This window comes from Antedon mediterranea, chromosome 11, assembly GCF_964355755.1.
Source record: "Antedon mediterranea chromosome 11, ecAntMedi1.1, whole genome shotgun sequence".
Lineage (NCBI taxonomy): Eukaryota > Metazoa > Echinodermata > Crinoidea > Comatulida > Antedonidae > Antedon > Antedon mediterranea.
In genome coordinates, this window is record NC_092680.1 from 622,268 (window position 1) to 642,125 (window position 19,858).

Consider the following 19,858-nt stretch of genomic DNA (forward strand, 5'->3'; position numbering starts at 1 on the left):
AATAACTGTGTGTTGTAGCAATACATTAACTTTGTTAGTTTGAAAGATGTCAGAGAGATTGAAAAATGATGCAAGTTGTTGTTTTACCTGTCTGGTAGTTACAAGAGAATAGCTGTATGTTGTATAATAAACCATAAGAAACAAAGATATATTTACAATTACTGCTGAAAACATATGATGTAGAGAATTAGGAAAAAGTCATCTGGTGGTAAGTTTTCAAATTGGATTGATAAACTAGTTGTTGCCAAATGTTTAATTGTCGTAATTGTTAAGAAGAATTAAACAAGAAAACAACCCCTGTGGTTGGCAACCTCCCACGGCACCAGTACTTATTACCACTCCCCCCTGTGGTTGGCAACCTCCCACGGCACCAGTACTTATTACCACTCCTTTTAATGCAAGTACCCTACATTATCTTGTTACTTAAACGCAGACATCTTTCCTACTACTCTAAAACAACTATTAAGAAAATTGTAATCATTGTAAAATTAATTATTTATTTTCTTTTTATTTCCAGGTAAACGAATGTATTTGGTTAAGTTATTGTTGTAGCACAGGGTACTGATAAGACAGTGGCCACCTGGCTTGGTGTCTCCTTGGGAACCATGTCACACCTAATTTGAATAAACACTTGCTGTGTTATGTTGTTGAAACACGTCCTTGGGATCAACATTCATTTATGTTGGATACATTGAATTGTTTGCACTAAATTGCACCCTGGGAGAAGTCGGAGTCTTCGAGGATGTCTTTGAGTAATGACAACAATTGTGTTCTCGAAGATGTCTACGATAAAAACTTTAATATTGACATCATTGTTCAATAATTGATGGCCTGTGTGTAAAAGCAACCTTTGAAAATAAAACATCTTTAAGTGAGAAAAAAAAAATAACTTGTATTCCAACTTAGTTTTTAAACCCAAATTATGGGGCTAAGTTGTTAAGATAGGGGTGCCGCAAACCACAAATTATGGGGCTAAGTTGTTAAGATAGAGGGTGCCGCAAACCACAACCCTAACATTGGCACAATCTCATGTCCATCATATTGTATGCAATGGTTCTAGTGGTAGAAAAAAAGTCTCTTTCAATAATGACGTACATCTAAAAGGTCTACTTTGCACCTAAAAGGTGCATCTTGCATCTTTCAGAAAACAAGTAGGGAGGAATCCTGGTATTCTGGTCCATTCAGTCCCTACCAGTTCAATTCCAAAACCACAAGAGTAGCCCTAAGGTATGTCACGATGGGATTAAAGAGGATTACCGGTACTGTATATAACCGAGTATAATCCAATGCTAAAGTATAATCCTATGCTAAAGTATAATCCTATGCTAAAGTATAATCCTATGCTAAAGTATAATCCTATACTAAAGTATAACAACTCCTTAATTTTTGACTAAAATTGGACACCAGACTTTGGTAATCCATTTTTAATAATAATTGTTAATACTTCGGACTATACTTAGTAATATACAGTAACATTACATACCCTTCCTAGTTTTGAACAATGCTTCATAAATTGCCTTCTTTGATTAAAATAAACTATATTTAGATTCATATAAGAGCCAATTAAAAACCATATCCCAATCAACACAGAAATTTGTTCATAGGTAATATCCTACATATTTACAAACAATCAAGATTTCACAGTAAAGTACCAAGAACCGCAGGTATCCTCACAGGTCAAAAAGTTAGTTTAAATACGCCCTAAGGATAAAAACTACACAAAATTAGCCTTTGCACTATGGGTATTCTAATCAATGGGAGATTTTTATCAGCAAAAAAAAAATAAATAAAAAAATGTAATTCTTCTTACTAAAGTATACAGAGAAAGTATACATAACAATTAGACTACGGGTGATCTTTATCATAGATCATCTAGTCTACTTGTACTATAAAAAGTATCAACGGATATTTCATTGACTGAATGAAGAAAAATGCTGAAGAAGAGAGAAATGCATTGATACTAAAATAAAAGTATGTGTTTAAGACATGTTTTCTTAATTAAAAAAAACATATGAGGAAAAGATATGTTGATCAGTTTTTTACTTGTTTTTTTTTTGTTTCTTACATTTTAACTTAAAAAATTATTTGTTTCACATTTAAAACAAATGCTTTTTAAAATTGTTTTCACATATGTATCAAATATACAGTATTCAGTACAATTTATGTTAGATTTTACATTCAACCTAATTACCTGATGTATGAAAATTTGTTATTAATCCTACCTGGTTGCAATTATCAAAAATAAATTTATCATAAATAGTAAACAATCTCTATCTTTAACATTTGCAAATTATAGTAAGAATTTTCAATTAAATGTAATAAAACTTACCGAAAAGTAAATAACGAAAAGAAAGACGAAAGTTCAAATGTGGTTATAGTTCATTGTCAAGGAAAACAGAAACAAAACTTGAAATACTTGATTACAACAAACCAACCTTAACAAAGACACAACTAATTGAATAGAGTGACCTATATTGTCAAAAGTCTATGAGAAGGGAGGAGAAAAGCCAAGGTCTTTGATTGGCAGTTCATGAATAAGCACTCCTTATGCCGCTACATCTGCCGTAGGCCAATTACGGTAGTTACCGACGACGAGGGGTTATGTTTGAAAACTGCCTAAGCAAAATATTGAAGCAGAGTAATGGATAAAGAACGGCTCAGAATAAGCGGCGAGTGTTGAATAGGTACTTGAAAAGTGAAATTTACATTGTAGTGTTGACAGCCACAGGTTTTACTATGGTTTTCTAGCCCTTGCTTGTGTGATGATTTTTAAGTGGTCAGGATAGATTAGATTAATACACAGTTTAAGAAGCTACTGATTTGACCACACAATGTACTGTTGACACAGTTAAAATGAATTGTATAGCTTATTAGTAGATAAGGAGTAGGATAATTGAAGGAAGAAGGTATTGCTTGGTCATAATAGTAACAAGAATAAAAGAAACCAAATACCTCATTTAGCAAAGTGAAGGGCACAAATAATAAGTACATATTTGTTGATTTTTTGATAAATGATGTAAATATAAGGATATGCCTCTAGGTGAAAGGTTAAGGAACTATATATACAGTAGATTCACAGAATAGGGAATGAACTTGTTTTGTATATTTACATTGTGTTTGTATAACTTTTGGTTTCCTCCATGGTTTTTCAATACTGAATTAACCCAACATTCCCTCCCCCTACCACACCTCCCCCCACACCCAAAATCCCTTCTCCACCTGAAACTTTTTTGTGAAATTATGAATAGGCTTATTTCATTTTCCAATGAGAATTACAATGAATTTAGATACTATCAATGCCCCTAATTAACGCACTAAGTTTAAGATATGTAGATCAAAATGATATGATAAAACCATTACACAGGATCAAAATGGTGTAAAAGCAACGCTTTTGAAACGTAGCATCAATGAAGTTTAGCAACAGTTCACAAAGCCATGTCTAACAGCACAAAAGGTAATTATGAAAATGACAAAAGTTTGTCCTAATTCTGGTAATTAAATGATGATGCAGATAAAAGGGGAGATAATAAAGTCATCAGAAGCAAATAATAATCATAAGAATTGGTAATAGTAACGCCATTACTCTCATCTATGTGTTTGAATCAAGTGCCATTAGTAGTATGAATTTATATTTTATTTATTTGTTCTATTAGAATAAAGATTCTTTGAAAAGGCCATACTATTTCTTAGTAAGGTACCTTAAAAATAATAGTAATTTCCTCTTTATATAAGATGAATGCATATTTTTTATATACATATACATTATCGTTTCAAATTAATTAATTAAATTTCAGTATATAACCAGGTTGTTCTGTGCCTGATGTGTTTAATATACATTATATGAACATACATACATATAGATAATAAATAGATTTATTTATTCTACTATATAGATTGCCAACTACTAGAAACAAGATACAGGATGGATAGGGTAGATACAGGATGGATAGGGTAGATACAGGATTTTGGAAACAGGAGCGCTAATAATAGATAGTGTACTTGGGAATCTTACCTATGTATGTAAGTATGTAATCTTATGGTTTTAAGTGTAGGTGCTTATCCTTATAAAACATATATATTTATTTAATTACAGGTGTACATTATTATCAAAAGTTTGATAAAAAACAAATTTAATAAAATGACTAAGGGACTATTAAAAAAATCTACTATCTGCTGTATTTTCCTAAAATAAAATATATGAAGGAAAACGTAATATGAATTGTACAATTGAATTCAAATGATTATTTCACCTTAAATCGTTAAGATCTATTAATACTAAAAACACTATAAGCTAAATCTGCCAGAACCACTTAAGTGTAGGAGGATGGTGCAGAAGTGAGCATATAAGCAAAGATTCTAGGCCATTAAATGGAGTGCGTGACTATGCTAAGCCACAGGCAATAATGCCTTAATTGTCGGCCAATCCCCTACCATCACTGTACCTCTAGAGCATTATTTAGGGGCTTAGGATCTTTTCCCGGCAGTCATGTCTGCCTTCAATCTACTAAAGCTATAAGTTATTAAGGACATATAATTTAGAAACATATTTAAAGAATCTTTTGTTATGGTATTACATTATGACCTATTTCTTGTATGTAATTTCAATGATTTTCATACAGTAAGGTTCTGTTTCTATCGATAAACCATTATGGCACTCAATGACCAGTAATGTGTGATCAAAGTATGAATGGTCAATGCTATACAGTATATGTATTATTGTATATTTAATTATTTATTAAAACAGGAACAAATCAATATTCCATATGTTATGTATTTCATGTATATTAGGCAGAATAAAGTATTGCATTGTAAACATAACGAGCAATTTTGTTACACGAAGTAATTTTTATTAATTATTTTAATTAATTTTAATTGAAACACTACATAAGCAATTATCAAATGCAATTAAGAATAATTAAACACATTTGTTATCTTGCAGGAATATGCTTTTTACTTTTATTATTACAAAATCCCATAAAACTGAATTTGAAAAAAAGTTTCCTTAAAACTATTAAAAAATATAATTACAAGAAAAGCAATTTATAGTTTATAAACTATAACTTGTCTTTCTTGTAATTATATTAACTATAGTTTCAGTTAAACTTCTTAGAAACAATTTCAATTTTTCATTGAAATATTCCAGGAAATTACAATTTTTCTTCTAAATCTTTAACAGGATACATATTTAGTGGTTAAAATGATTTCATCATAGGCTGTGTTAACATGTAAACTATGAGATTGATAACACAGAAAAGGAATAGAATCAGAAATGATCAACTACTGTAGGCAACATCTAACTGATAACACTCGGCAGGGACTCCTAAAAATGACAGACTGTTGAAAAACTAAAATATTATGAAGAACCAATTAGAGGTTCAGCGAAAGACCAAAAGGAACACCGAAGACAACATGATGGCAAACATCAAAATGTAACTTTTTATACTGCTCAAAGACGCAGAGTGGCAAACACAAGTGACAATTAGCGTTTAAGATGATGATGAATTATATCATAACTAATATTTTTTTTAAACTGTAGTAGTTTGATAAATAACTAGATTGTTGGTAATGTCAATAGAAAAAAATTATTTCTAAAATGTTTTCGTTTTAGGATTGTTTTCAAGTTGATATCTCTCAACAGATGAGAGCTCATTGGTGACTCTTTTTGAGCTGTGATTATTGACTGTCTAGATCTTATTTTATATGTTTATGGTTTAATAACATATTGCAAAAATTTAAAAAGAAAAGCACTATTAATATGTCACCACACACTGAATAATAATGTAGAGTAAACACTGTTATTATACTGATGGTTTATTGTAAATAACATGAAAAATGTGAATGTAATAGCTATTATTTTTATGCTTTGTAAAGTGTGTACTAAAATGTTTGATAAAGTAAAGATGTAATAAACAACACGTAGAACATATCGATGTGTTCATTCATACTAATTACTGTTATCTGTATGATATAGATACTATACCAAACTATCGCAATATCATCTACTTTTATTGTCAATTTCATATGAAAATTAAGTAGACAAACGCAATGAAGAGAAGTTTATTTTTCTGTGAATATCCGTCTCCGAGTGAAATCAGATTCGCCGCTCCATGACAATTGGTTTTATGATCAAATTGTTTGTGTAGTGAGAATTTCTTCAATAGATGTATTGTTCCCTTAGTGAACATTTAGTTGCAAATGCTTGTAGTAAAAATGTAGCAATAATGTTCTAGTCACTCTACTAAACATTTTTACATAATTATGCATGTTATGGCTATAACATTATAACACCATCTCCTATTCTGCTTATAGATGATTTCATTAGTTTTCAACATCAATATTGTGCCGATGAAAAATCAATCAAATATGTTTTATGAAGAATTTAGGTCAAACACTGAGTATGATGGGATACATTAATGCAAGTGGGTTAAACACCAAGCTGTTTATAAAATGTTCATGTTTTTATTGCAAATGATAATAATGTTCTGACTAATTAATACTTTTAAACTTTTTTATTTACTGTTTTTATAATTTTTTAGGTTATCAACCATGTACAAGCTTTTAAAATATTTTTTTTTCTTTTTAATGACATTTCTCTATGATGAATAAATTAATGAAATGAAATGTACTGCCTATTGGTAATGAACATCTTTAAAGACTTTAAACGATAATAATGTTGTGACTAATTAATATACTGAATATTGGTCATGAAATACTACATTTGTTTTTCTAAGACAAGTTCTATACTAAAGTTTGACGTGACTATTGCTGAGTAATGTGCCTTTACATTCAACCACTACATATCAAACAGGGTCTGTTTCCAATTGAAAACTCTACAGAAAAGTGTTCTTTGAAATCGGATTTGGTAGTTGTTTATTTATTAACAAAGTTGCAGCCTAATTTTACTTAAAATAAACAAATTTTCGCATTTGGTTGTCGTTTGTGGTTGGTTGTGTATGATGTCATTATCCACATAGATGGTTCACGCCATTAAGTGACCTGCGACGAGGTTAAATTGAGACCATGGTTGCATTTTTAAATCAGGTTTGATGACTGAGACTAGAATCAATAAAGTGATTTTAAAGTTTTGATTGAATGCTTTATGGTATTTAAGATGGTTTTTGCATAAACTTTCATCAGACCATGGAGGTACCAGACCCAGAACATAGACATTTTGTTCCAAAGTGAATTGAAAATTGTCTTTTAATTTAATTTATTTATCTCAATACAAACAATAAAATACATGAGTACAATAAATAACAGATAATATCATCAGATAGGAAACAGAAAAAGAGAATATCTGTTGACTGATAATTTAGAACATAAAAAAGATACATTAAAAATGAAAACAAAAATGTTTATCCTAATGATATATAAAACAATGTATGCTGAAAGGTTAAAGATTGCGAGGCACGTACAACCACTGTTAGCACAGATAATAAGAGGCCTACAGAAAGCTTAAGATTTATCAATACCACGATACATGTAAAAGTGATATGATGTACAATGGTTATTACTTGTTTGTTATTATAGCAGTATTTAGTTGTAAGTGTTTGTACTGTTATCAAACACATTAAGATGAAATTGAGACAAGGATTTTAACCATTGTCTCATCATCCAGTAAGTTATCAAGGTGCCGAAACCATTTGATCATTTCAATTAAACTCTCGTCAGCCTTATCTTACGTTGCTCAAACCAAATTCACACAAATGCGATGAATCTAAGATTTTGAATTTCTCAGGTAGTACTAATTCAATACGTGCCAGCTGATACTCGTCGTGAATTCATCGTGCTAATAACTGGTCATACGATAGACGTACAGGTTTTGTAGTCAACGTGATCCTTCTAATAATATTACATTCGATCTCTGACACACTTGAACATCTTGGCCCCGTTTTAAGAAATCAATTGGCGGATTTGCGGGAATCACACAGGGAAACGTCTCGCGTTAACTATACAACAGTGAAACAAAAGCGTCACAAAGATTAACTTAATACTTTGATGTACCAGCATTGATATGGTTACTCAGATACAAAAATAAAGGCTTGTTATATTACCACAAAGTTTGTTTATTAGAAAAAGTTGAACATTATTTTGTGATGTCATGTGTACAATTTCTAACCTATATACAATTTGTTGTGTCAGTTTGTCTGTGGGTCCTACAAGTGTGGTTTAATCATATAAGAGTTATATAGGGTTAAAGATTGGTTCCCACTTGGATGCAACCAGGTAAGCACAACGAGAATAAGTTGCTCAATTACAAATGACAGTTTATATGATCCATTGTGTTGTGATTGGTCAAATTACTTCTGACAAACTTACGTACATTACGAAGAGACCCCACTGACCTGCTCTACTGTGTGATTCAACACTTTAAGCTAATTATAACATAAGGGACAGTAGCTCTTAATTATGTAAATACACAGGTGAAAGTTTTTGTTTGAATACATTATCTAAATTTACATAAAAGCTCATTTGGTACCCGGTGGCACATATGGATATTGATTGTCATTTTTCTAATCAAACAATGATAAATTATAATTTACCTTGCAAAAATTGTACATTTATCTTTAAGTGGTATTATGTAATAATAAACATTTTAGGCTATACATAGAAATAACCAAATTTATACAGAATAAACAATTATGAATTAATGTTATGTTGCAAAGCTATACAACATTAAATCACCTTTCATATAGTGGAAGGCTCCAATAATTTTTTTTTTTCAGTTTCGTAACATCAATTAGTTCAGCTAAGAACATCGACCTGGTCTGACCTTTAGCGAATGCATGCACTTTGAGTGAAGCAAGCAAGCCTTTTGTTCAGCACTTTGCTTTACAAATTTCACAAACAAAGTGTACGACCTTTAATATAGGTAGATAGAGCCAGTAATCAATGTTAGTAAATACAACACTGCTGCACGGCAAAAATGTTCAGTCGTCGTCAAAATAAAGCCTTACGGATAGTACTATTGACCCAGTGTTCCCATACAATAACGTCGCACACGGCCCAGTTTTAACACTCCATAACATACTATGTTAATTCTACCATAACCGAGAATAAACACACTATTATTACCGTTATTATTCACAAAATAATGTCATACACCATTAATATTTTAATATAATAAGGCTATTGTCTTTAACATACCATATGATTTTAATAAAAACAGGAGCACAATGCAAAACAGGTTTTCTTTTACCTGATTGTATAATCCTGTATAAAGATGTTGTTAAATAAATAAAAACAACTTTTCTAGAGGATTATTAACGGGTCATGCATACAGAATTGAATGTAAATTGGTGACCAAAAAAGGGAGGTTTTGTTTTCATGATGCACCAAGCAACTGTGAAGTAAACAAAATTCTGGACATGATCAGAATCATGTGCACATGCACAGAATTACTATTTGACGAGACACATAGGCTACAAAACTACTGAAATGTTCTATTTCCTACCCACATTTGTTATCAAACCTACTGAAATTATAGCAAGTTGACAACTCTGTATCGCCCACAATGTTTGCCATTGTAGTGATTTTAGAAATTAAGTACTACTGATCTACAATAATCAATATACTAAGGAAACCTATATACTATAATGACAATCTATATTACACAGGGAATTTCCCACACAAGCCCTATAGCCAACTAATGGAGAATATCTGACATTAAGAAGTGGTCATTTTCTTAAGCTATTCCTACACTAACAAAATCTGATGTGTCTAAATATGATAGTGATAAGCCCCAATATGGTAGTGATATGACATCATCATGCCCATGGACACATCTCATGGTACTGTCACATAAAGTTTGACAGTGTAGACAGAGTTTAATGGGGAATATCTGACATGAGAAGTTAGTGGTCATTCTTAAGCTCTTCAAACTAGTTTGACAAATAAGGTGTGATGTGCCCAAATATGGTAGTGATATTCCCCAATATGGTAGTAATATGGCATCATCATGTCATATATGGGCACAAAACATTTTTTGTTAAAAAAAGTTTGACAGATTTTTGGAAACTTTGTAGACATTGTATTACTTTGCAAACCTTTGAAGCAGCTATTGCTAGTACCTACCAAGCTAGTTGACTTTTCACCACAGAGACTAGATAATAGAGGGAAGTTTTATAGCATATTGTGTTGATATAACACTTCTTAACAACAAACATCAGACACATTAAAGACAAGTTTACTATAAACTATCAACCTTTGACAAGTTCAAGTGTAAAGAGATTGATTAGATGAATCAATTAGGTTCAAAGAAAACATTTCAAGGAACAAATTTGTCTATTAAATTGCAATTACCATAAATATTGAAGAAACACTTCAACTTTTGACATTAAAATACAACATAGACCATTGGTATACATACTTACTGACACATTTACATTTCCTTATTATATATTGTATATTGTAAAACGAATTGTATTGGATGGGTGAGATACAGAAGTTAAATATACAGGGCGTCCACCAGTATGGTTTGTAAGAATTCAACCTGATCCTTTTTCACAGAGGCCTTGACAGCCCTGTTGCCCAGACAGAGATTGTTCCCTTTTTTTGCAATCAACACACAACTTTATTTCTCATGGCTACAGCCCTGATATAACACTACTTGCTGTTAATATGCAGCTTACATATAAATACCCATATTAGACTTTCTAAGAACTCAGAAAACTATTCAAAACCAAACTTTCTAAAAATTTGGAAAACTATTCTTACCTAGTGCACAAAACCATGGAGTTATCAGTGACCAATGTTGTGTAGAGAGATCTACAACTGAGCTCTCTCCTTTTATTCTGTAACTTTCGTCTATTTCTTTAAGCAGTTTATACTTGGAGAAAAACTTATTTAAAGGTATCCGTGCAACATGAAACACTTCGAGTTTATGTAATTTGTAAAAACATTTTTTTATAATAACAAATCAACACAATCTAGCAACAAATAATTATGTTATACTTTCTAAAATATCAAAAGTGGCAAAGTATGTCGTAGGTTGGATTGCATGACCTTTCGTATCGATTTTCTTTTTTATACATTATACCCTAATCATTACTAAAAATTGTTCAAGTCACTTAGAAAATATATAAAATTACACTATTTTCTTAAATACTACGTTTATTAAACAATTTTTTTTCCTACTAATATATTGCATTACACAAACGAAGAGTATAATCAGACAATTTAGGCAACCAAATCAAATAGTCAATTTGATTTTGTAATAAAATTCTTCAACTAAGATTTCATATTGAAACATACAATCCAGCAATAAATCAAATCAAATCAAATAAGCCGTTACAACAATAATTTAGGTTCATCAATATTCTACGGCACAAAGTAATTAAAGCTGCTTGCAAAATAATCATATAACACTTGCTTGGTAGTATCTATGTCATATTCTAGGTTTATGTACAAACTGGGCTCTTAGAGTTGTGTTTACACGTACTACAATTAACTCCGGCCTATGGACACGCTTATCAAAATCATATCGGAGTTATATCCCCGGTAAATGCTTGTGTGGACTATTGTCCTTCATGTTGTTAACCGGACTATAACTATGATAGGTTTCACATACGATGTGAATTTAACTTTGATAGGTGTGACTTTAAGTGCGATAGGTTTCAGAATGTACCAATAGACAAGCCCTTTGCATCGTGGGTATCATGTTTAACTGATGTTTTTTGCGTATGAACACAGAACAAGCTAAGCTAAACCGCAATGTAACTCTGATACACCGTAATCAAACTTTAATATAGAAAATAGCATAAAAACGTTGTTTATGTATAGGTACATGAATTGAATTGAATTGTACATGTTTTATATCAACTATATAAATTATAAATTATAGCTTAAATATCAATGTGTGTTTGTTCTTTGGAGTCAAATTCTCTTGTATTCAATAGTTACCAAACAATAGAAGTCAGAATAGAGCAAACAAAATATCATATTGTTTCCACTATTATTATGGCAATAATGAATTATTCATTTTGATGACAAGTTAACCAAATACAATCCGATAGACAATATGCATTTTTCTGTATAGTAACAGAAAGAAATTATTGTGTACTTCCCTGATAATTGCATCTTTTAGTACATCTTTATAAAGAGAAGGAGGCTTACCCCAATCTACTGGTCTATCTCAGCCCAACCGTTGATAGTAGACGCTGCACTATGGCTGCCTTGTATCTGTAGAAGACCCTATCTGAATATCATCTTATAAATATCATTTTAAAACCTTTCCTCTTCGTTTGTATTTAGGTTTAATTTTACAGAAGACCCTAGTCAAGAGTGTATTCATATTTTGCTTTAATAGTGTACTGTACTAGCTTTTTTTCTCATTATTGTAGTTAAAGTTATTGTTTGGATCATATTATTTGGATATTTAATAGGCTCCTCTTCTTGATTTTGCAAGATGAATATTAATTTAATAAATGCAAAACAAATACAATTAACATTGCATGAGACAATAATGCAAATATACATGCCTTACTATTACCATGTGAACTACCAGACATAGTGCAGAAGCAAAGGTTATTTAAATAAAAATTAGAACAATTAATTAACAAATGTAATTCAATTTTCTATATTTTTCACTTCTTTATATTTTAACCAATTCTGCAAAATACAATACAGTAAGAAATGTGTCAATTACAAAACTACAACAATATTTTGTTCTAAATTTAATTGCTTTTGATTTTTATTGAAATTATTTATTTTGTTGTACTGTACTTCCAATTTGCTTGTAAATTTTATGAGCAAAATATTTATAAATATTAATTGATTTCATAACAATTATTAATCCTAGTTTAATCTAAGATAAAAATATTCATCAAAAATAGCATTTTTATATTTAAAGTATGTTTTATTTTTCATATAAATGAGAATCACAAGCGCCATAAATACGCTAATAATAGTATCCACAAGAATTGTAAAGAAATTAAATATAAATACTATTATAAACTATTATAAATACTACTTTTGTTTTTAATATTGAAACTGACAACTATTATAAGCAGCTATATTGTTTTGTCATTTAGTTTGAGAAATTCAAATAAAACAAATCTTTTTAATTGTCACTTAAGAAAAAAACTCTGAACATTTAACAAATTAAATGCAAATTTTATATAATCGATTAATTTGTAAATTCTCTAAATTAAAACTATGAAATTTGTAAAAAATGTAGAATTTAAAAATCAGAATTTGCCCGGAGATATACTTAGATATTATGATACTGATAACCATTACATGTATAATGTCATCTAAATCTCATGTAATGTATTTCAATTGGTGAGTTTATTATTACATTGTAAATTCCTTTTGGTCATTTTTGTGCCTGAAAATGTTATACACTGATACATACAAATTAGAAAAGACAGCGGAAAAAAAAAAGAGTTCTGTCCATACTATCACATTTTATTCAACATGAGATAGAGTGTCAGAATCTGATGATTAGGGGGTAGGAGGGTAGGGGAGGGGGTAGGAGGGTAGGGGAGGGGGTTTATGAATGTTTCTCCTCTGCAGAAACTGGAAAGTAAAATACGGAAAACAAAAATTCAATAAAAAACAACAATTTTAAGCTTGGGATAGCAAGTAAATAATAAATCAAATTAAATAGGAGCTCAGGAGTGAAACAATTGAGAAACAGCTTGAGATGAAAATGAACCAATAGGAGGTTAGGAAACTAGGAGGTAAAAGAGGACAACTAAGTGTCATGGAAAGATATGGTAAAAGAGGACAACTAAGTGTCATGGAAAGATATGGTAAAAGAGGACAACTAAGTGTCATGGAAAGATATGGTAAAAGAGGACAACTAAGTGTCATGGAAAGATATGGTAAAAGAGGGAATGCACGGAAATCAGTTTTCGAGGAATTTTTTTTTTTTTTTTTTTGAAGCATATTATTTGTGTTTTTATAAGTGTTATAAATGTACTTTAATTGTATTTTAAATGTACTTTCAATTTATTTTAATATTATAATATATCTTACCTAGGAAGATAAATTTTTTGTTTAGTACATTTTTTTTGACAGATAAAGTTAATCTAAAGTCTACATCCAAACATGGTAAATGTTTAGGTACCATGAAAGAACTATTTGTATTCCCCTATGGTATAACCAGCCTGGTATGTTGTTCACAATGGAATCATTTTAATTTATTACACATTATTTTCTTTGTAGATAGTGACCAAAATGATGAATACAAATGTGAATGTATGAATCAAAAACTGGACGGTTTCATGTTACTTGAATGAGTTACAATGTTTAGTTCATCGTGAATATTTGCATGCGTAATAACAACATGAAATTTCAAAGTCAAATATCATTTAGAAATTTATGTGTGAATCATTACTAAATTACAACACTATAAAAAATAAATCTAATATGATTAAGTATACAATATATGAGATTGTATAGATTGATCTAATATGTGTGTGCTTTAATCATGCATTTATTTAGTATACACTACCTTCATACTAATCTAAAGCTCTGTCTACACTATCAAACTTTAAATGTGATGTGCCCATTTATGGACCCAATGATGTCATAACACTACCATATTTAAGCATATCATTACCATATTTGGGCACATCACACTTTTTTTGTCAAACTAGTTTGATATTGTAGACACAGCTTACTGTATATATTTTGTGCTTAATAAATGTGGAATTATATGAAAACAAATTCAAATAATAATTTATGACTATTTGTCAATTTTGTTAGATGCATGAAAGCCTTTTTACCAAAAACGTTGTACTTAATAATAATATAAAATTATATATATATTGATTACATGGAAAAAACCAATTTTAATTTCTTTATGCAAATGATTAATATAAACTTTGTTTTTATATTAGTGTTAACAAAGAAATACTGAAGTGTTTTCCGAAAGCTAGTCTTTTCTTACTCGATACCTTGATAACAGCATTTTCATTTTTTTTTAGTAATTGTAATTTAGATTTATATTTGAATATCCCTAGATTTGTTTCTTTTTACAGTGATTAAATATGCTTTTGACAATCCTTATCATTTTGTTTAATTTGTATTTCTTTGTATTTTTTTTTCCAAGCCGAAATTTAATAAATCAAATTGTTTCTTAATTGCAGAACTTTCTACAAGCAAACAAGGTGTCAAATTAGTACGAAACAAAACAAAACATAATTAAAGATAACATATTTTTTGTATTAATTGTACTTAGATGTTGTCAGCTGTCTGGGTTTAGGGTTGGATTTCATCAAATGTACAGTAGCGCCAGGACTACAGGTGCCAGGTATTAACCATCTTTACATCTAAGGATTATCCCTTCCCTAATCCCTTCAACCCTTTGTGTAATGTATATGGGATAAAGAAATACCATTTAGGACTTTAATACAATAAAGAATAATTATTTTTTCCTTTATGAAACGTACAACGAGAACGCACAACCATTATTTTAGCTTTAATTTAAAAAAACTTGATTACAAAGCATACTGTAGGTATAACATCTGTAGTTTATTTAGTTTAATCATATATTATTATTTTGATATTGTACTGTACTATGATGGAAACTATTCTTTATATACCGAGTGAGTAACTCTGTATTATTTTGATATTGTACTGTACTATGATGGAAACTATTCTTTATATACTGAGTGAGTAACTCTGGTATAAAATAAATTGAATAATATAAACAAATAAAATGATGCAATGTTAAATATAGGTATACTACAGTATATTAATGAGTCAAATATTATACTCCATTAATAGTGAAATACAAGTATATAATAGTATACCTGTAAGTATAGTATTATATGTGGTATAGTATTAGTACCAAACATCTTTGCTTTTCAGCATATGTTTTATATTCCTACTTTTGTAACAATGTATTTATTGTTTTAATTAAATTGAAATATGATTGGTAGTACCACATGACGGCTGTATAACGTAATCAATGCAATTTTGTTGACAAAATAACGAATGAGACAAAGCCCATCATAGTGCCTGAAGGCAAAAGCGAGTAGTCTAATATAGAGGGCTCACTTCTATTTTAGTATGGTTAAAAATGTTATGTTGATAAAGTTTGCGGTACACCGCTTATGTATTTCATAACAACTTTATAAATATAATACATTTCTCTCTTTATTAGTAACCATATGCAATTACTCAAATAAATTTTAAAAACATATTTTTTGAGTGATTATCTCTTTTTTTTAAGTCAGTACTAACAAGACACGATTTGTTATTTTCTAGGTAAATTAATTATTTATAAATTTTTCTCTTTATACGTGCAAATTGAGCTAAGAATGAGGGCAGCAAACATAAGTAAAACACGATCATTAATGTATTCAGCCTCATTTGTAATGATTAAACAGGAAGCACACTCCAAATATAGTATTATGGGGTTTTTTTTCAATTCCATTCAAGATTATCTCATAACATAAACACATTGGCACTGTTTATAATCATTGAATGTTTTGGTTTTCCTGTTTGCGGACATCTGCTTCCTATTAATGATTGCAATGGGAAACAATCCTACCATTAATTGCTAATACTTTTATAAAACAATTATTATTCAATATAAAGTTCAAAGTCAATTCCTCAAAAGGTGAAAGATGTAACAAATTTGGGTGGGATAAATCAAAATGGCGGATGATATAAATTTGGTTGACGTTGACATCATTGTCTAAAGAGAGTGGTTAAATATTATTATCATTGCAAAAATAATTTAAACAATTTTTTATTGGAGGCCAGGTCAGAAACGGTGTGCTTGTTGTATGCTTCTTATGAAACAAAAAATGAATGTTTAATACATAAATTGTTAATTTTAAAATGTTTTCAGGTGAATGTTCATCCGATCATGTGTAAATGGGGATACTTGTGACAGTATTTCTAACGTAAATGCTTTGTGACAATTATTACTAAACTCTGAGTAAATAAAACAGTTTTGTTAAAAAAGATTGGATTCCGAAAAGGTTTTTTGTTGTTTGTGAGGACTCTTTGCTATTAGGAAAGAAACCATTTTGAAAAGTATGGTACGTTTATTATACATGTTCCTAACTTCTCAATCGAAGCGAAAAATCTTGTAAACAAGACCGAAGAAAAAACAACTAGACCAAGCGTGACCTGGATGATCCACCTGTTAAAGCATAGCATTCAGTCAACTGAGTACTAACATACTTGGACCAGCAGAGGCCAGACATTTTGATTGATGTCAAACTGGAACAACTGCTGTGAATAGGAACAGTCTTGTTTTCATTGCAGCTCCTCTCAACACTGTCTTGGCTTAATCATGGGGGTTGTGAGTACCTCCATGGTTGAAAGAATGGCAACGACGATTCACTACGATAACAATGATTTTGATGATGGATGTTAAATAAAGATTATGACGTCAATGAAATTGACATCATTTATTTATTCTCAACTGTTTAACCACATTATGTATATGGGAAAAGTATACACACTCACACTGTACTTAAAATGAACAGACGAAAGGATCTCTCCTTTACTATTTAAATAGTATTGTAGACAAACCACTGCCTTGGAGGGGTATTCAAAGACTTAAATACTTTCTGAGTAATGTTTTTCCTCGTAGGTGAAAATGCCACTGTCGGTTTATCCAGCTAGGCAATGATCTATCAGTCTTCTATTATATTGACATATCTGGATCTTAGATATCATTTTAGTATTCACCCCCTCTATAGCTCAGAGAATAGAAATCATAGAATAGATTTATAAAGTATTTTAGCGAGTATAAGTCTGCTTTTGTAATTGTCATAATCATTTTTTTTATGCAGAGTGATTTTTTGTCTTCCTCCTTCTACTCGGGAAAAAGAAAAAAAAATATTGAGGGTTCGTGCTGTAAGACTGTTTAAAGTTGTTGTTTTGTTTGATTTTTTTATCTGTGTCTATTTTAATTGCTATATTATATATTTGTTCACTCTAAGCCAGAATTGGCTGGTCTTGTTGTAAACAGGAGTGTCATTAAATAAATTGTTTAAAAAAATAAAATAAAAACAAATAAAAAGACAAAACTTACCGAAACATGATCATAATCATCCGCCACCTTGTGACTATTTATATTGCTTGTTGTACGTAACATTACACTGGCTTCTACATCGATTGCAAAAGTTTAAAACATTTTTGGCAAGTGGTTCCAAAATCAGATTAATATGAGGCTATTCAACAATGAAAACAGAATAAAACTGTTTTTATTGAAATGATGATAATCGTAGAGAACTCCTTTATGTTCTGTGATTTTGCATATGACTCACTGTCAAATGTTGAAGATGTCTGATATTCAGTGTGTTACCTTTTGATAACCTTAAACACTGTTGTTTGCATAACATTGTACATCATTTTACAGGTGCCATTGTGATGCGATACAGGTGGCTCATCAGCTTATATAATTTTCTTTTTTTCCCCTAAATTTTTTTTGTTACTTTTCCCCTTCTCACATCTTGATTGTTTAGGCTGTTCAGCATCAATTTCTAATAAAATAAAGAAAATATTAATAATTGCCAACAGAATGTTTTATTTTGAATATTAAATTAATTTAATATCCAATATACTTGTTCCTTTTCATTCATTTTATTTCAGTTCATTCAATTTAACGAACAGACAAAAATTTAAAAAAAGAAAATGTACAAGAATATATATTAACTGAATGAATTGAATTCTTATTTGCATTGGGGTCTCTAAATGCAAAAAGAAAACAACACAATTACAATATAATTTCTGATACAAAACCTAAATACAAAGGTGATGGATCACACCACAAAAAATAAACATCTTTATTATGAAAATTCTGGAATGTTCAGATGTTCTGTACTGCACATAATGGCCTCAGGGTCTGATGCTGGGTCTTGGTACATCCTAACTAACATCACAGGATTGTACATCTAAACAGGGTCACTCACAGCGTGAAAGTTGACTATACTATCAAGATGGAATTGAGCATTCTAATAAAAGTCAACTAAGGTGAGATTATCTCGTTCACAAGATTCAAGAAGTTTCCTGGTACAATACCACTGATGAGTACATTTCCGTTGAGATATACAAATAGCTTATCATTTGGGAAGAAAGGGCATTTTAAACTCTAAACTACAATGCTTTATAGAAACTATATCTATCTTGAAACGTTTTCCGTCAATACGACATTATGGCTTCCAAACTTTATGTGTCAAAAAATGTTATATGCCCAAATATGGACATGATGATGTCATATCAGTACCATATTTGGGCACATCACTACCATATTTAGGCACAACACACTTTTTTTTTGTCAAACTAGTTTGATAGTGTAGACAAAGTGCCAATGCTTTATCTGATCTACTGTACTCTTTACAATTTACATAAACCAAGCAAGCAAACAAAACAATAATTTAGCTGCAGGTTAAAAAAATAAAACAAGACTTAACTTTTTTTAAAGTAATCATTACTTTGTAACTAGATACTGTCCCAATCTAATCAATTCAATTTTTCTTATTTTATGAAGATGATTTGTTAAAGTCATTTAGAAAAACAAAAGTTAAAAAACCATTATGATTATATTTTGAAATAGCTAGAAGCATTTAAAAAGGTTTTCATAATGTGCAGATTATTTTGTAAGAATTCAAACTGTTAGCCTATAGGAATATACAGGATAGATTATAAAATATATTTTTGAGCAATTATACAGTAGTTTAAAACTCATAATGCATTGACTACGTAATTACGTAGGGCATTGTGTTTTTTATTTTTTCCATGAATGTATTTGTATTCATAAAACTTTTCTGACAAAAAATGATTTATTTTAATATTCTTAAAAACCCCAATAGAAACTGTAGTCTTTATACATAAAGGACTAAAAATAGTAAAGCGGTAACATATTTGTAATGGGGTTAAGTCTGGT

At 30.1% G+C, this 19,858-nt stretch overlaps 1 protein-coding gene and 1 long non-coding RNA gene across 4 annotated transcripts in view; one reads left to right on the plus strand and one right to left on the minus strand.

The window, feature by feature from the left end:
- Positions 1–19,858, minus strand: part of LOC140061955 (protein phosphatase EYA1-like) — a 121,679-nt gene that overhangs the window by 91,379 nt on the left and 10,442 nt on the right. For all 3 annotated transcript variants that reach the window (XM_072107985.1, XM_072107984.1, XM_072107982.1), the window contains exon 2: positions 18,005–18,455. In XM_072107985.1, coding sequence (XP_071964086.1) covers positions 18,005–18,067 — 63 coding nt within the window. In that variant the 5' untranslated portion in view covers positions 18,068–18,455. The remainder of the gene's footprint in view (positions 1–18,004; positions 18,456–19,858) is intronic.
- Positions 2,408–5,637, plus strand: LOC140062882 (uncharacterized). Its single transcript, XR_011847542.1, has 4 exons — positions 2,408–2,684; positions 3,365–3,454; positions 3,894–4,020; positions 5,177–5,637. It is a non-coding gene; the product is annotated as an uncharacterized lncRNA (long non-coding RNA).